At 47.2% G+C, this 19,220-nt stretch overlaps 1 protein-coding gene across 1 annotated transcript in view; it reads left to right on the forward strand.

The window, feature by feature from the left end:
* RANBP17 (RAN binding protein 17) overlaps positions 1 to 11,311 on the forward strand; it is a 307,370-nt gene extending 296,059 nt beyond the window's left edge. Inside the window, exons 26-28 of the mRNA XM_061188467.1 lie at positions 6,873 to 6,971; positions 8,871 to 8,998; positions 11,027 to 11,311. Coding sequence (XP_061044450.1) covers positions 6,873 to 6,971; positions 8,871 to 8,998; positions 11,027 to 11,123 — 324 coding nt within the window. The 3' untranslated portion in view covers positions 11,124 to 11,311. The remainder of the gene's footprint in view (positions 1 to 6,872; positions 6,972 to 8,870; positions 8,999 to 11,026) is intronic.
* Positions 11,312 to 19,220: the final 7,909 nt, after the last annotated feature.

The raw sequence follows: 19,220 nt of genomic DNA on the forward strand, positions 1-19,220 counted from the left end.
TTCAAGTGGATAATGAAGATTCAAGAATGAGACTCACAGTGTAGTGCAGTCAATTTTGTTGCTACTGCTTTCCAGTACATCTCTGCCATTGAAATGAATTATTTATTGTAATTTATTTCAGCCATGGAAAATAAAACTGTTTTCATTGTGATGTGCACTGTAACATTCAGAATAGACACATCACATGCAGTACTCTCAATTAATTAATTCTGAAGTTTCATTCCAACTTTATCTTCTTTATGATAAGCTATGAGACTGGCAGGTAATTCTTTCCCCAATAAACTATGATTAAAATGAATGTTTTGAGAACTAGGGGTAATGTTGGTAATGGAGAAAATTGAAACAACAGCAAAACTAGGTTGTGTATTTCCTTAGATTTTACAGTGGATGGAAGGGTTTTTAAATATTCTAGGCAATTTATCACTTGGAGGAAAACTTTTTCTCCCTTAACTTTTTGTAAGGAGTGGGTGGAAGAGGAAGGTGCCCTTAGTTTAGATGTGGAACCGTGCAATGCTAATATATGACCAAAGCCAGCTGAGTTAACCAGTCCTGCAGTACCTTTATGGGTAAGAAGTTTTTTTGCCGTTTTTTGTTTTTTGGTTTTTCTTTAAAGCAAAGTTAGCATTGTACAAAGGCCAAGAGGCAGGACTCCCAAATGATTTTTCAGAGGAGAATGGGTCACCTGTAATTGATTGCAATCTTGTTTCTTCTAAAAAGAGGCTCGCCTCATGCATTTCATTTGATTTTTTTTTTCATTTAAAGTGCTAAATAGTTGCTTCTGTTATGAGACTGCAAAGACACTATGAGAACTTAGGAATGTGCTTAATATGTACAGATATTAAAAGATTTAGTATAACTTAGGTGGTGGGGCTTAGTCCAGGCAGAAAAATATTTGCTTATCTGTCCATTACTTTCATTTTTCATAACATTCCACTAATATCATGTTGCTAGACAGCAGACAAAGAAACAATTGATTCCTTTTCCCTAAAGATGACCAGTATCTAATTTGAGGAGGATCACATTTCAATATCTGCTATGCACATGGCCTAAGAACAGCGCTTGGTAATGACAGCAACTCGCTTACTTCCACAAGCACTGAAAATCTGGAAGCTTTTCCTCCTTTGGCAGCATTCAGATTCTTCCAGATCGTAGATCTTCAACCAGGGCATGGGGCTCTGGAGAAATTGCTGTGGAGATGGGTAGAAGGTTTCTCCGCTTTTTCAGGTTCTACTACACTATCGTTTTTGTTTTGTTGTTTTTATTGCTGTTGCTAGGGCCAGCCTTCCTCCTCCTCTCCTAACTGGCCTTCTGAAAAGCCAGTTACAGGTGCCAGAGGGTTCTTGAGACTCAGAAGCATCTCTCAAGTGTTTGGTGCATTTATCGGTTGTTCTCAAAACATCAGCAACTCATTGCATCAAAATCACAGGCAATCTAGCTTGGTCAGCAGTACATATAATTGTGTATCCTACCCCCTCTTCTCATTAAGGGCCCCCACCAAGCAGATTAAGGCACCCCATTCCACAGACACACCCTCTTGGGCACAGCCCTGATCATCTTTGCTTTGTCCTCCTATCCCCACCTCTGTCTGGACCTAGGTACAGGGACGCTTTGTCTTTGGTCTCTCATCTCTTCTTTGGTCCATCCTTCTTTTATATAAACCAAAGCCTCCTTCTCAGCCCCTCCTTCCACCACCTTTTGGAGAAGACAGATTGCTCTTGCCCCATTCCCATTTTCCATTTCCCTGGTCAACAGGGGGCAAAGTTGCAGTGTAACTAAAAGGTCATTCAGCCCTGAGCAAAGAGGCCAGGATAGAGAGGGAAGACCTGAAGTTCCCTAAACATGTTAAGGATTTGATCCCCATACATCAGAGTTCATATCATCACTTCAGCTTCAGTTTTCTTTCTGAATCAGATGGGGAGCAGGAGGGAGGAGTTTGAATTTTTTTTCACCTATTTCTTAGACTTTGTGGAATATTTTTTAGTTTTATTAATCAATATGTTCGAAGAACATTAACAATGAAAAGTGCTCACTTTATAGGGAGTATTGTAACTCGAAGAAAATTAGCTTAATTTACTAATGTTTTCTATGATGTTAATTCAAATTGCCATATACTTTTGGTGGGAGGGAAACCAGTGGTTCATTGGACCATGTTCCAGAGACAATCTATTAATTATGTCTACTGCTGTTCATCTTGAGAGGCTGAAAATATGTTAACCAAATTTATAAAAGCTCTAGGTGGGAGGCAAGAAGGTCTGCTGCGAACTCACCAGGAACCTCTGCCCTGGATTCCAATCACAGGGATTTCAGTAGCTGCCCGACTCTTGATCAGGTGGCAGAGTGGCCGAACAGAGGAGATACACATGGGCAGCATAGCTGGGAGGCTCACTGAAGGTGGAAGAATGAGCCACGCCCAGAAACGAGCCTTTCCTTTCACGCCATGAATCCGCTAGAAGTCTACAGTGGGGGCCAGACACACTGCCGCGACCACCACTGCGGCAGTCCTGGTCCTCACCCACAGGCAGCCTGAGGGTGGCAGGCAACAGCCTCCGGACTCAGGCGGACCTGTGCACATGTCCTGGTTCCACTTCACATGGTGGTAGCTGATAGCTGTGATGCCTTGAGCAAGTGACTGACTTGCTCAGGACTTCAGATCCCTAGTCTATGAAATGGGGATGATATCTACCTCAGGGTTAGCTGAGAGTTACAGACAGTGTGTGCCTAACAGAGTGCTGAGCACCCAAGGGCTCTCCGTAAGCGTGTCTTTTCCTGCTGGGCAGTGAGAAAACTCATCAGGCACAGCTTACTCTTAGGTGGAAGTGCTTGTCATTAGAAAAGATGGTGCCTCAGCCTTTGGCTTGGTGACCTGAAAGGCCCTAGAGAGCTCTTCCCGGCAGCTGCTGGCTAGAGAGGCAACAGTGGCTTAGCAGAGTTCTCAGGCTCTGCACACAAAAGCAAGATCCTTGGAAATGAACAATGTATTAATTTACATATTTACCCATTTCAGGTTTTAGCCATAGACTGAGGCCAGAACTTCTCTGTTTTCTGTACAGTCCCCTTTCAGCTCTTTAGCTCTTTATACTTTAGTTGATATTTCACTCATCCTTTCCCATTCATTCATTTATTCATTCATTCATTTATTCATTTATTCATTCTGTCATCCATTAGCTATTTCCTGAGCCTCTGATCGGTGCCAGATGCCATACTAGGCACTAGGGATACAGAGAAAAGTCCCCCATGGTCCCAGCCCCGCAGAAGTTTGCAGACCAGTCTCCTGACCCCACCCCATTGCAGTCATCACCCTGTACGCACTCAAGCCACACCTCTCCAGCCATCCTTCTCCACTCAGCTTCTAGACCCATTGAGCCTCCAGCCTCCTTAGAAAGAGTACATACTCACCGTGTAGCAGTAAAGCATCCAGCACAAACCACATCTTTGCCTATTCTACACAGGCAGAAGATAGAACAGGAAGCATCTGAAGTGAGAGCATGTAGTTACCACCTTGCTGTAGGGGAAGAGTGACCCAGCACATTTGAGTAGGAAAGTCCACTGTGCTTTGTGCTTGTGCTTTACATGCCATTTTAGGGTAGAAACATAGGAGAGGAGCTGAGGAGCAAACAGAGATCCATGTAGCACAACATTGCTTTGTCTTATTTTTCCAGATCAGATATTTGTAGCGTAGCTTCATGTTTTATTTAGAAGATGACAAGATTTCAGAACAACAGAAACACTGTCATTCAAAATCCATACTAATACGTGTGCCAGACCAAATAGGACTGATTTTTGGACTGTTTTCTATTTTAGGGTTTTTTTGCTTGTTTGTTTGTTTGCTTATTGCAACTCCCAATGAGGGTAGCTGATAGTGAGAATATAATCTCGTTTATCTGTCCATAAGCAAGACATGAAATGGGGTGCTTCCTGGAGCCATGAGATTCCACTGGGCCAGATCAGGCAGGGTAACCATAGTTGGAGTAAAGGAACGCTGGTAATGATTTGAGTGCCTGTGGAAGAAGTCAGTCCTCACAGCAGCCCTTCAAAGTAGTTGCCATAATCCTTCATTTTATATGTAAAGAAATAAAGGCTCAGAGAAGCGAAACAACTTGCCCAGCATCCCAGGTTACGTAAGTGGCAGGGTCAGATTTGGCCTTAGTTCTGCCTGTCTCCAAAGTCTGTCCCTGTCAAACCATGTTGGTTTTGCTTCACTGAGAGAAATTTTCTACAAACTCATGCCAAAGCCCTTTGGGAAGGAGGAAGGAGAACAAGGAAGCACCACCTGAGACAGTGTGGTGTCTGGTTTTCCTAAGTGGACTAAGCCTCATGACTCCCCTTCCCAAGTGGTCCATTCCCTGGTTGGGCAGAATAACTGCTTAGGATAATACAGTGGATAATGTGTGTGTTTTTTGGACGTAGGCTCTGGAAACTGTAGCCTGGGTTGGGCAAATTTGAAATGGCCATTCCAGCCATGCCTGTAACAGTGCAGGAAGTGAGCAGAGGTTGGGGGAGTGGGGACCGCTCTCATGCAGCATTCCTTATACTGAACGCTGATGGCGCTTTGTGACTCAGTGCAGGCTGGGGTGGGCCACTGCAGAGTTGCCAAGGGCTCTCTCCTTTCAGTCTTGACATGTTCGCATCGATAACCACCAGAGGTTTCACATTCCCTGCAACAGGATTCTGTACTTAGGCATTTCATCCAGTATTCTTCCATATGGCGGGGGGGGGGGCTTTCTCCAAAGGGGCTTGCCACACTGATTGAACTGTTTCCCCATATCCTCTAGGAGTATTAGAAATAAGAACTCTGGAAATGAGTTGCCACGTCAGTACCCTTTGAGCGGATTTTCTCACTAATTTCCATTTTTCTGGAAGAGTAAAAGAGAAAAAAAAATCATCCATTTTAGCCAACTTTATTTTTAGAAAAGTATTTTATTCAAACATCCTCTTACTTATTACAGACATAAATACATGCATTCAGACAAATGAATCCACGAGAGGACCGTATAAAGTAATTGGCACGTCACTTCAGCATGCTTTGTCAGTTAGTGGAGGACTTTGGTGCCTCTAACTTTAATCTTTTCCATTAAAATATCCATTCTGCCTTCAGATTGTGAAACCCATAATATTTTAGGCTGTCTCCGTGGATCTGTTAGTTTTGCTTGTCAGACTAATTTAATTTGTGGCTCTATGACTTTGGGTGGCTTGTTAAATTGTACATGGAAACATGTGATCTGCAAATGATGTTCAACATGCCAGGCTTAAGACCTAGTTTCTCCCCAGAGACACTGGACATACAGTAAATGTGTATTGGCAGATTTCATTTGCAACCAGCCTAACTGTTAGGATGATGATGATGTGTGAATTGGCAGATGTTTAAGCGCATTACTGTTGCTTTTATATACCTTAAATGTTTATAACACTTTTTGAAGCACTTTTTATATCCACCGTCTCATTTGATTCTCTGAGCTTCCTTGTACTGGGTTATCATTTCCCTCTTTATAGCTAATGAAACTGAGACACAGAGAGAAAGGTTCAGTGACTTGCCTGAGAACACAGGGTAAATTGGATTGCAAAAATGCCAGAGGACAAAGCCAAATGTCACCAAAGCCTAGTCAGGGCGGTGTGTGTAGTAGACTTTGCCACATAATTGCCATTTTCCCCTGCCCTCCTTAGAGGAAAGGAGCTCTGAAGCGGTGAAAACAGGAAGGGCTAGAGATGGGAGGTAAAGAGTCCAAGAAGCAGAAACTGTAGCATCAGCTCCATATGGATGGCCACAGCTTGCTTGCTTCACTGCTCTTTGCCTGGACTGTTGTAGCAGCCTCATCTCTGGTCTCCCTCCTTGACTGTCACCTGCACAGTACACGTTCCAAATGTCCCCAGAGAGAGCTTTCTTAAGTACAAATCTGAGCATGTCTCTCTTTTGCTGCAAACCCATCATTGGCTCCCACTGCCAGATTCTTCATCGCGGTCTTCCAGCCTACACTGGGGTTTTGCTTCTGGCCCGCCTCTCTTCTGCCACACTGCATTCCTCACCACTGTAGAACCCACTGTGTTCTTTCCCAACCTCCTTTTTTGCTCCTGTCTCTGCTTAGAACACATTTATGGTGAACTCCGTAAACATGACCTTCTCTGTGGAGCCTTCCCTGATTCTCAGGGACCCAGAAGCATCCCTCTTTCCACTGCATGCCCACAGCAACTTAGCCCAGCCTAGTGCCTGTTATCTCTGTGCGGAGTAGTCTGCCCCAGGGAGTCTTTAGCTCCTCAAGGATGGAGGTTGTGGTAGATGCCTGTGTTCTCTTACCGCCTCCCAGGTGTCTTGCAGAATTGGAACTTAAGAAAATGGATGAGTATGAAATGTAGGAGTGAAGTGAGTAAATGAGTGAATTAGTGTATGAGGAATGAATGAGAAGACTTTAACAGCCTGAGCCAGCAGGAAACGTGACTTCCAGGGTTACCTGGCATGTGCCCCATTTCTCCCTCTTGTCTGACAGGAGTCATGGAGAGATATTGCCCCTCCATAGCTTGACGTCTTTGGTGAAATGAGAGGCAGAAAGAAAGGTGAGCTGGGCTTTTGCCTGGTGACCTAGTATAGAGGAAAGCACATCAGGGTTGAGAGGCTCTGTGGCCTCTGACTTCTGCCCACCCAGAAGGTTCTCACCAAAGGTTTTGGTGGTGGGAACTCTTCCTCAGGGAGCTGAGAGTCTTTGCCAAGAGTTCCTACGGCAGCATCATAGGCTTCCAGAGTCAAAGCTGTTTTTTTGTCTAGGAAGCACCTTCATGTCTGGTGGCAAGATGTGGGGATAGAAGGTGAGCACATAGAAGGCCTGGGATTGGGGGGAACTCTGAGCCAGGGCATCAGTGTCTCATGTGACTCTGTCTTCTAGATGATGTCTGGCCTCATGAATACCATTGTCTTTGAAGACTGTCGGAACCAGTGGTCAGTATCCAGGCCTCTCCTGGGGCTCATCCTGCTCAACGGGAAGGTGAGTGCAGTTGCAGGAAGGTCCACAGGAGGCGACCACTGGGAAGAGGGAGCAGCTGTACACCAGGCCAAGCCGTGACAAAGACAGGGAAGCCAGCCGAGCTCGAGCTGGGACCTTGAGCACCCGCGACAAGGCCGTATTCCCCCAGAAGGCCCTTCCCCAGAGGCCTCAGATCTCCTTCAGTTAAGTAGAGGCCTCACACTAGCTTTTCTGGCACCTGGAGCCCTGCACTGGACAGGTGGTTTGCTCAGCAGTGCTTCCAGCTCACCCTCACTCCCTTCCCTGTTCCAGGAGACTGTGGGCAACAACCCCTTTTGCCCCTTCCTAGGCCTCCTTTCCTTTGTGGGATCCCCACTGCCCTCAGTGGTAGCAGTAGCCCCTCAGGGCCAAACACAGAGGCAGCACCCTTCATCCGGAGCACGAGTCTCCAGTCCTTAAGTGCACGCACCACTCTGGGCTGCCTCCCAACTTCTCCAGCTTCCCCTTGAACCCACCCCTGTCTCCCCAGCAGTCAGTAGGAACAGTACATTACTGCTGGGGAGAATGAATTGTCTATACAATAAGAGAGTACTGGGGAAAAAGACAGTGAGATTAGAGGCAGCCGCATACATTAAAATTCAAACTGAAATCCCAGCCTTGGAAGGAAACTAATAGAAGAAGAAAATATATCAAAAAGGGAAGAGCTGTCTCATCATTCACCTGTGCTGAAGTATCCAATTTTAGCCACATTCAGTAGCACTGTCATTCATCTTCCCTCAGTGTTATTGTGATTTAAATCCAAGCTCTATAAAAGAGAGCAGTTCTTTTAAAATGATTGAGAGGGAATAAGGGCAAATTCAGTGTTTAGAAAAAGCTTATGACATCACAATATTATACTTTACTGATGGAGGCAATATTTCATGGTTTGGGATGAAAAACTAATAATTTTCTATTTGGTGTGAGTCACTGCATCATTATAAAAGGGAAAAATAAGTAGTTTTGTGCATTCCCAGTCTTGTTCGGGAAGACATTGTGGTTTAAGTGTAATGCCTCTGATATATAGTATTTAAGTATTAGTCTGACTACATATTAATTATGTGTGTTTTTGATGTGAGCTGTTTTAATGTATGATGGAAATTAAATATCATGCTGTTTGGGCTTGGAAGGATAAACACATGACTGGCAGAATGTTGTCTTTGTGCTGAAATTAGGCTGTTTCCAATGAATAGGAGCTGCTTTTAGCATAAGAGTTTGTGTGTGCAAAAGCCCACAGACATCAGCAGAGAAGAAAGGGCTGTGCAGTTCTTTGTGACCAGGTGTGACAGGTGTTTTTCTTAGTGCCAGAAAGCTCTCCCAGACCTAAGCAAGTCCCTGTAGTACCCCACCTCAGCAGAACAGACCCATCCTAACTCAGGAGGACACGGCCTTGGAACAGAGCCTGGGGTCATTTGAGGGGTAGTTCACTGAAGCCACCGAAGACGAAGAGGCCTGAGGAGGGACCCTGGACTTGGTCGCCCAAAGTGCTCCTTGGGCATTTTTAGTTCAGTTCTCCCCCTCAGCCTAAGAGGTCCTTCCTCTTTCAGCCTTTCTGTGACTATTGTTGATGAGACTCAGGAAGACCTTTATGTGCTTGGTCCCCCACAGAGGAGGCGAGGACTCCATCAGCCTAAATTGTTCCGTGACAATAAAGCAACTATAGGAAGAGATTTTTATGAGAAGGGATAATACAGTTTATACTCAGGAATGTCTCTGTTGCTTTGGTTTTCTCTAAAGGCTTAAAGTTCAGAGGGGACCTGGACCAAAGCCCCTTTGAGAGTTAGGAGCCCTGAGCACTTTGGAGGTGGTCTAGCCCTCCCCTACAGCTCTCCTCAGGCCCCAGTTTGGAGCCAGAGTTCTGACACTTGTTCTGTCTCCCAACAGTATTTCAGTGAACTGAGGGCAAGTCTGATAAACAGCCAACCTCTCCCCAAGCAGGAGGTCCTTGCCCAGTGCTTCAGGAACCTAATGGAAGGAGTGGAGCAGAACCTGTCTGTCAAGAACAGAGACAGGTAAGCAGCGCCCCATAGTTTAGCATCTCTGGGGTAGGTGGACGTTCCGGGATTGCGCTTAACACAGCTCACATACTGATGTGGCTTTTCTATTACACCTTGTAATCCTAGACTCAATTTAGTTCCAGCCAGTAAATATGACTGGGTAGTTGCTCTCTTCCAAGCATCACACTAGGCACTGTAGAGCAGCGGTCCGCAACCTTTTTGGCACCAGGGACCAGTTTCTTGGAAGACAATTTTTCCGGGGGGCAGGGCGGGGGGCGGTTCAGGTGGTAATGCGAGCAGTGGCGATAATGGGGATGAGCGATGGGGATCGGCAGACGAAGCTTCAGTCGCCCGCGGCCCAGGGGTTGGGGACCCCTGCTATAGAGGATGCAGAGATGAATAAAATGCAGCCTTTGCCGTTAAGCAGTTTATAATCCAACAGGAGGGAGAGAAAAAAAATAACTAATTGAAAAGGTTAAAAGAAGGAAAGTTTAGATCTACTATGAAGGACAAAGAAAGGCCTCCTGGCATTTGAACAAGCATAGGCTTTGAGGTCAGACAGACTCCAATTTAAATTTTATCCCTGCCCTTTATAGGCTGTGTGGCAGTGAGTAAGGCAGTCAAGTTCTCTGATCCTCAGTTTTCTCACCAGTAAAACAGAGATGATGATAATTGATTGTGACCTTTAAATGACAGAATATAGTAAACGTGGTACCCAGGACATATGATGCACAGTAAGTAGTTCGTTCCTCTGTCTGACCTTTAAAAGTGGTTGGTTTTGCAAGAACAGAGACAGGTAAGTTGCCAGTGAGATCTTGATGAGGAACCCAAACTTATCACCTATGCCTGAATTCATTCATTCATTCATTCATTTAGTTCATAAAATTTTATTAAGAATCTGCTATGTGCCAGGCACTGGGGATACCACTGAGGAACTAATTGTTCCAGGTTTTTGCCCTCACGGAGCTTCTAGTGGAAGAGACAGGCATAATGAATGATGGAGAGAGAAAATGTTTTCAGGGAAAAAAAAAAAAAAAACTTCCCTCATCCGTTTATAAAAGTGGTAGCATTCAAACACTGCACCGTTTGAAATGCATATTAGTAATCATCCCGATAGCCACAAGCCAAAACCTGGGCTTTGGTAATACAAGGCCAAGTCGGATGGGCTCTGTGGACATGTTCCCTTGACTGCTTGTTCCGAGCCAAGATCCTCTGTCAGGCAAAAAGGGGCAGCCTCCAGGGCTAGCAGGAGAAGAGACTTCGTGAAGGAAGAGGGACCCTTCCCTACATGCCTCGGGGGGAAATTGCTTCACCTGAGGCTTGGGAATTTGAGTACTGCCTCCTGAGCCGCTCTGTGAAATGGTGTCAGACAAGCTCTCGTTTAGTGAGAGTACTAGCTAGCAAGGACTGGGTGTTTTCCATGTGCCAGGCAGGATGTTGAGCACTTACAGGCATCATCTCACTTGACTCAGTAAATTCTCACTTCCCACAATCCCGTAAGCTAGCTAGTCATGTGGGGCACCAAGACAAGAGATCACCCAGCTTAGAAGTGATGGAGCCAGGATTTGAACCCAGGTAGTCTTACCCAGTGCCCCCTCTTTTTGAAGCACTTAGTTTGGTTTCCTTATCTGCAAATGAGGATACTGACACCTACTTTGGAGAAGACATGTGATGATTAAATGAATTTATATGTAAACTCAACCAGTGCCAGGCACATAAGCTTTTGTTCTTTTCTTTATATTCCTTACCATCTATAATGTAATTTGACTTTTAAAAATAATTTTTAAATAGTATAACCACAGAATGCACCCCTCGAAATGGTCAGTGCTTCATGGTTCAAATACATATTTGCTGGTAACCCTTGTTTTCCGGGAGGGGAAGGAGGAGGGCCTGCTGCTGGCAGAGCAGTAGTGGTCGGTGAAATGGGAGGAAGGAGCTCAGCCAGGACCTAGGGCCGTCTCCAGGGTCCTGAACTCCGCCACCAGAGCTTCACACAGCCTCAGCCTTGCCACTGCCCTCAGCCGTTTCTTACTCTTTCCACAGGTTCACCCAGAACCTCTCCGTTTTCAGAAGAGATGTGGCAGAGGCCCTGCGCAGTGATGGCAGCCCCGAACCGTGCAGTCTGGACATGATGAGCTGATCCGACTTCTGACCATGTGCCGAGCAACTTTTATCAAGAGACTTGTGGGTCTGGATCCCAGGACAGTGATGTTGGCTAGCCCAGGGGAATCTATTTTTCAAAACAAACAAACAACAACAACAAAAGCCCTACCTTTTTATAAGCCTGGCCTAATTATAAGAATTTATAATAGCACACAAACAATGTAAATTCAGTCTTTGCACTGAAAAAACAAAAGATGTGTTTTCAGTCTTTCTATAAAATATCATTTATCTTTGTTCTTACAATGCTCTGAAAGGGTGTAGAGACAATATTTAACCAAAGAATATAATAAACCAGGTTTACACCTAAGTGTGTACTAGTTAATGGTTCTGCAGTCAAGGTTGTGAATTTGTGAGAGATGCAGCCTTCAACATAGATCCCGGATTGAGACAAATATACCATTTGAACCTGTTAAATTAGTAGTTTGTTATGAGTCTGGAAAAAGCAGCACTGGGGACTCTGAGCTGTGGGCATTTAGAACGAGCCTGGGAGCTCTCCAGAGCATCCCACAGGACTGCACACAGCCCTCTCCGCCTCAGCAGCGTCTGATAAAGTTGAGAGACAGTAACACAATTAAATGACTTACAAACAACGTTTGCTCTTCACTGGCATAAATCTGAAGTGGTTTAGTCTAGAAGAATTAAGCTGTGCAATTACTGCCTGCAGAGATATTTCTTCAGAAGGAGTAGGTAGCCCCAGCAAGTAGCTCTGGGTGCTACCAGCACCCAGGCCTGCCTCCATTTAATTTTTAAGAGAAGCTGAGGGTGTCCAGTCAAAATACAGATTCAAAGCAGCTCTGCCTTCTTGGGCCACCCAAAACAGTGCTAGGTGCTAAAGTATAGATTTTCAGAGGATGAGGATCAGCTGGTGTTCATCCTTCCACAAAAACTCTTACTACTGTGGGGACTGCAGCTCAACCCCAACCCAGGACAAGGAGGAAGCCTTTACAGTTTGTGAGGGGCTGGAACTAGGCTATTAATTTGAGATTGCCACTGTCAGATGGCTTTGGTGTCTCGCTGCTCCGTCTTCATGGTTCAGGCTTGTAGTAAATATTGTTCCCTTTATTTCTGATAAGACATGAAAGGTTGGCCTTACTGTTGAAGAAGAAGTAAATCTACAAGCTCCTGTTATAATCTCGTTTCTCAGACTAGTATTTCTTGAAAACTTTCTTGATAGCTGAGTTTTACAACAGGCTTGTCACAGAAAAGCAAAGTCACCCAAGTTTATCTCAAAATGTTTGTCTTCCATGTGTGAACCCAGGAAATCAGGGAAAAGTATGTTCTAGGTAGGGTTACTTCTGGTATCTAATGGAGAAGGAAGGCTCAACCTTACACTATGTTTCATTAGCAGTGGGATAAATAATTTTCCACAAGAAGGCAAATTCTGAACTTCATAAAACCTCAACTGTTTAGAGAAGTCTGACTTGAGAAGTTTCTCTTTCTCATGGGCTTATTACTGTGCACTACTCATCCCCCAAAAATCCTTCATAGAAGACCTATCCCCTTCTGACACTGTTTTTTGGTTTGTTTGTCTTTTGTTTTTGTTTTTTTTTTTTTGAAAAAGGTCCAAGACCTGGGAGTTCCCTGGTGGTCTAGTGGTTAGGATTCCGGGCTTTCACTGCCGTGGCCCGGCTTCAACCCCTGGTCGGGGAACTAAGATCCTGCAAGCCGCGTGGCGTGGCCAAAATAAATAAATAAATAAATAATAAAAAGGTCCGGGACCTAAAAGCACCGTATTATTTGCATTTAAATGCTCACAAGAAAATCACCATGTATACTTGCTTTTCTTGACCACATCGCCAAAGGTCGCCTGGTGGTTTCTCACCAGCCAGGAAAGGCTCTGTCTTGGCCTTGGAGAGCTGCTGGGGAGGAGGACTTGTCAGGCCTGCCCCAGCCCCACTTCAGCAGGGCCTGCCCATGGCGCCGGGTGTGCAGAGCACATGGAGAGGCGGCGCGCGCAGCAGGGAACAGACTCAGCAGAGCGGCGGAACATCTGCCGTGCTCCCCCCATCTGACCTCTCACTTAGTCCTCACAACAGCCCTGTGAAGGTGGACAGCACTCCTCCCACTTTTCAGGTGAGGAAGCTGAGGCTCAAAGATGGTACACAGCTTACACTGGTCACACAGGCAGGATTTGACCCCAGCTCTGTGACACCTCAAAGGAATTCCCGGCCTCTCCAAGACCTGTATTTGAGAATGGTGAGTTGAAACCAGTTAATGTTTACATCCAGTACCATGTGTTTTTCAGAACTCTGTTGCTGTGTAACAAATGACCCCGACATGCAGTGGCTCAGAGCAACACTGCTCATCTCACAGTTCCGGTGAGTGCTCTGCCTCAGGGTCTCCCAGGCTGCAGCCGGCGTTGTGGGCCAGGGCCCTGATCATCACCAGGCTTGCCGGGAAAGGACCTGCTTCCAGCCCCCTCGCGGCTCTTGGCAGGAGTCGGCTCCTCGCGGGTTGGTGGACCGAGCCTCAGCTCCTTGCCAAGTGGCCTGTCCACAGGGCGGCTCAACTTGGCATCTCGCTTTACCAGAGCAAGAGGGAGAGAAGCACAGCAGTCTGGAAGTCACAGCCTCTCATAACCTAATCGCAGAGGGGCCACGCATCATTTTTCCTGTATTCTCTTCATTGGAAGTAAATCACTGGACCAGCCCACACCCAAGGGGAGGGGTTATACAAAGGCGGGAGGCAGGGGTCTTCGGGAGCCATGTTCAAAGCCACCTGCCACGACTCTTACCTGGCCTTTGCTGGAGAGGTTGAGTTTGGCTACAGGTTTCTCCCCTGAGACCTGGAAAGGAATCCTGATTCTCCTTGGAGAGCTAAGTTCCATTCTGTGCCCTTTCTGAGGGAGGAGGAGGGAGTGGGGAAGCTGGGGTGTTTGCAGAGCACATCAGACTGCACAGTCACCCCCCGACCCAGTGGGTCCTGGTTTGGAACTGTGCCCCACACGCTTAGGCCAGCCTTGCCAGAGTCGGCCTTGGTAAGGGATTGCAGGGGCTCCAGGGGAAAGCTGGAGTCCCCCGTGGGAGTTCTCTGCAGGGTCATCCTATCCCAAGGGTAAAGCAAGCACTCAAGGGCACACCCAATCTTGCGGAGCCTGCACAAAAGAGAGCTAGTTGGATCTGTTACAGCAGCGGTCCCCAACCTTTTTGGCACCAGGGACCGGTTTCGTAGAAGACAGTTTTTCCACCGTCGGGGGTTGCGGGGGGGCGTGGGGGGATGTTTCAGGCGGTAACGCAAGCGATGGGGGGGCGGCAGAGGAAGTTTTGCTCGCTCCCCCGCCGCTCACCTCCTGCTGTGCGGCCAGGTTCCTAACAGGCTGCGGCCCGACCGGTATTGGTCCGCGGCCTGGGGGTTGGGGACCCCTGTGTTACATGCTCCAGTCAGATCGCAGGTGTATGTGACTTACACTCAGCAACAGGAAAAAATAAATGACCCTGGCAGTTCCTCGGGGTCTACCACCTACCCAGCGTCTGGCCCAGAGTGAGGAGGAGAGGAATGCTCGGCCGCTGCCGGTGCACCTCGCCCTCCGGATGAGCTCCTGGCAGGCGAACGGGTCTCGTCCACCAGTGCGGGGCTCTAGGTCAAGCCAACAGCTTCAGCTGATAGTCAAGCAAGAAACAGTTTGAAGGTACTATGACCGCAGGACTTTTGCCTTCGCCACTGACTTAAGAACCGGACCCCTGAGAGCTGTATCCTGCTTGTGTTCTAGATGTTTCTGTGTTTTCTGTGCTTTCCAATCAGGCTTCTCTAGAACAGGGGATGAGGGTGCTGCTCCATGTGATGATCGGAGCAGCCAGAAAAGCCCTGTTGGCCCCTGGCCTCCCTTCCACTGGCCCTGCCAACCTAGAAGTGCCTTTGGGTTATGGTACTGGAAGCCCCTGTCGACATGCGCAACTGACCTGGCATTGGCTGTGAGCTGAGCTCAGTGACTGAGTTAACTACCAAGAGAGCTGAGCGTGAGAGCAAAGAACAGGGTAGGTTTGGTGAGAGAAACTGGGGAAAGTGGAAGAGCTGGCATACGGGAGCCTTGTCTAGACGGAGGCCAGTCCAGCAGTGTAGGCGAGGCAGCATTTGAGAGAACCCAGCACCTTATGGTGAGGAGGGAAAGAGCGCCTGAAGATCAGGGCGGGGCAGAGTAGAGAGGGAGACAGTGAAAGTCCCAAGATGAACACTAAACAACTAGAACCACTATCATTTAATGAGCACCCACTAAGCACTGCAAATCATGATCTCATTTAAATGTAATGCTTACCAATAAGAAAGTCAAGTAAGTATTGATATTATCCTCATTTTAGAGATGAAAAAAACTGAGACTAAAAGACTGACCCGAGCCACACAGCTAAAAAGTGGACAAGCCAGGATTCAAAGTCAGGTCATCCTGACTACAAAACTCATGTTTCTTTTCCACTAACATCCCTTAAGCTAGGTACTTCACCACAGGGCTTTGGAGACAGTTGGGTGGGGAGGTGCATATGGACCCACTGGGACCCCCAGATGGGGCTGGTCACTCCCCAAGAAAGGGCAGTCCCACAGGGCCCCTTGTGTGCTGTGTCTGTGGCTTCTGCCACTGATTCGTCCTCCTCCCTGAACTTTATAAAATCATTCTTGAGACTTTTTAATGTTTTATTGAGGTGTAAGTTTACAATGACAGCAAACCTTTCAAACTACAGCAAGAGTAACCTGCCTCCTTGGCATATTAAAAAATAATGTTAGTGTGGGTTTTTACATCCCATAGGTTGGATTGCTGATAAGAGTGCTTCCTTGACAAGATTCTTTTTGAGGTTTACAGAAAGCGTAATAAAATATGTAAGTTACATTTCCACAAACAAAAGCTGTAACATAAGTTATTTATAAGCGTGAGATACAAACAGTATCACGATAAATAAACCATAAGGGTACCTGCAACATCCATCCTAATGTAATTTGCCCAACAAAAGTGTTGAAACGAAGTCAAATTTAGTAGAGAAATCTGTCAGGAAGAAAGGAAAGTTGTAAAACACAAAATGGGGAAAATGGCTGATAGGGTGGGAGCAAACAAGGGCACGAGATCGGGTGTGGAGGCACCTCAGAAGGCCACGGCCTGTGCCTGCCCTCGGTGCCTGCCCTCGCCCCCTGAGCCTGTGTGCTCCCAGCAAGCCCTGCTACCTGCAGGCGCATGTGTCACCAGCCCGCACGAGGGAAGGAATCTCCCCTCCCCTCCCCCTTCCTGTCTTACACCCTCTCTCCTAACCCCCAGCCCTTTGGCAGCTCCCTCAGGCTGCTGCCAGCCTCCCTGCCAGGCTGGGCCATCCTCAAGGCCAGGGCCTGGGTCTGACTCAGCACAAGGATCCTGGCGATCATTCGTTCACTCATTCATTCACCTACCACAGATAAAGCAGTGAATGAGGCAGTCTCTGCCTTCAGAGAGCTGGTGAGCAGGGGAAATAAGATGGGTTCCAAAGGCAACGAGGCAATGATTGAAATAAACAGGGATAGACAGTGGCTGGGGGAGAGGAGGGCTGCTTTAGAGGATGGGCAGAGAGGCAAGAGGTGGCCTGGGCCTTAAAAGGTGGAAAGGCACCAGCCGTGGGCGGAGCTGGGGGAGGCGAATGCTGAACTGAGTACACGCGAATTACTGGACACACTTCTGACCCCTTCTTCCTTATCCCTCGTCTGACCTTGCTGTGTGCTATTCAGTTTAATACCGGAAACTCTTAATGACCATCCAGTGGGCCCTGGGCCAGCCCCAGGACATGAACTTGAACACCACCAACACCGTTCTGCCCTGGAGGCACTCCCGGAACAGTGGGGGAGACAGAAGTGAGCCTACTGCAGGCAGCCGCTGCTCCGGGTCTCCTTCCCCTGGACCACCCACTGATTTCCTATGACTTAGAATCCTTACTACCTGCTCCCAGAGCAAAAATAGGTATATGAGGTAAAGGGAAAAGCATGGGCTTTGGAGTCAAGACAGTCCTGGGTTCCAATCCCAGCTTCAGCCCTTCCCCACCGCATGCCCTCTAGTCCTATCGGGGGAGGCAGCGATGAAGAGCTCAGACTGCATTACTCCCACTATCAGATGGGGAAATGGAGGCCCAAAGTTGGGACATGGTCCAGAAAATTGGAGTATGTGCTCAGTAAATACTTGAATAAATGAATGGATGAGTGAATAAGTTTGGGCAGGTGTCTTTAGAGCCTTCCATCATGAGAAATAGAAGGGCCCCTAGAGACTCCCAACTAGGGGGTGTGAACCAAGGATGGAGGGTGGGCAGGTATGCAACCTGGGGTTTGTGTCTTTGTCTATGGAAGTGGTCCATAATATTTTCATCAATCTTGCAAATTCGGTTGCTGACCCAAATATGTTTAAGAGCCCTGATTCAAACCCTATCCCATTTTACAGACAGGGAAATTGAGTCCCAGTTTACACAGGAAGTCGGTGGTAGAGTGAGCCTGAACTGGGTCCTCCTGCATGTGATCAACTGGAAATGCCGACATCCTGACTCTCATCCCTAAAGCCCCCCTCTGTCTCCTATATGACACCCAGCAAGACCTCCAGCAGCGCTATCCCTTCTCCCATCTTCTCTATCGGGAGAAGAGGATGCACTGCATCCTGGAAGTCTTTCTGGCCTCATGAGTCTGGGCCACCAGCTCCCAGTTCTTAGAGATTTTCTCGTCTCTGTGTGTGTGTGTGTGTGTGTGTGTGTGTGTGTGTGTGTGTATGTGTGTGTGTACCTCCATCTCTGTCATTGTTCAATTGATAGCAGGTAAGAATGAACAGCACAAAATTACAATTTCAGGAACACCAAATACATATCAAACAATATTTGGCCAAAACAGTGCTCAGAGGAGAATGTCTGGCCTTAAATGTATTTAATAAAAAACAAGGAAGATTGACCAAAAGGAACTAAAATTTCACCTCAACAAACAAAGAAGAAATTAATGAATAAAAATAAAACAAACCACTCCTGAAGGAGATGATATTTTAAAAGAGGATAATGAAATAAAAGTCTTTTCTTTAAGACCAATAAAATAGACAAACCTTCGGCAAATTATGATCAAAAGGCACAACTGAGTAACAGTGAGAACGAAATGCAGAGGATGTTAGCACAGATTCAACAAGGGAGTTTCAAAATAGGAGAGAATCTTCCCACAATGTTACAACAATGAATTTGAAAACTTGGATGAAATGGGCAATATTCTGGGCACTGGCTTCTGAATTTGAGCAGGCGTCTCAATCACCTGGGGGGCTTGTTAAACACAGAGCGCTGAACCCAACCCCAGGGTTTCTGATTCAGTAGGTCTGGGCTCGGGTCCAAGAACGCGCATTCCTAACGAATTCCCAGGTGATGCTGATGCTGCTGGTCGGAACACACATTGAAAACGCTGTCCCAGGAACTGCTACCCGTGCCATTTACTCCTTTTCCTGAGCTGCCTAACAGCTCTGTTCTGTCTGGGTTGGGAAAGAAGGGGGGTTTGTGCCCAGTGGCCCAAAGCGCCTACTGCTGGATGCCTGAGAAGCCCAGGGTCCCAGGCAGCGGGGCACAGTGAGGTGGAGCCCTTCCCTACCCCAGGCACTGTGCCGAATGCTTACTTGAATGAGCTCATTCAATCCCACGACATTGGTACTGGTGCTTTACCGGATGGGGAAACTGAGGCACAAAGAGAATTCCCTAGCCCACAGCTGATAAACAGAGGTGGGAATCCAATTCTTAAGCACTGGGCCACTCACCATGACCTGGGAGCAATGTTGGTCACACCACCCACATCTTCTCCCTATCTCTGTGCCCGCCCACCTACCTGCGCAGCGTGGGCCTTGCTGTTCAATGTAACAGAACCAGCAAGCGGCAAAGACAGGCCTGGGATCCCGGGCTCTGGAAGCCAGGAAGGAAGTGGAGCTGCTGGTGGAGAGCCTTCACCGGCCTCTGAGTCTGCGTGAGTCTCAGAACTCTGAGCCTCAGTCCCCTCATCAGGCACAAGATGGGGTTGAGAGCAGCCCTTTCCACACAGGGTTGTCGTGAGGAATGAATAAGTGCCCCAGCCCTTGCCTGGCACGTGCTAAGTTCTCAACTCACAGTTGCTCTACTGTTGCCATTAAAGT

Source organism: Eubalaena glacialis, chromosome 4 (genome assembly GCF_028564815.1).
Source record: "Eubalaena glacialis isolate mEubGla1 chromosome 4, mEubGla1.1.hap2.+ XY, whole genome shotgun sequence".
Taxonomy (NCBI): Eukaryota; Metazoa; Chordata; class Mammalia; order Artiodactyla; family Balaenidae; genus Eubalaena; species Eubalaena glacialis.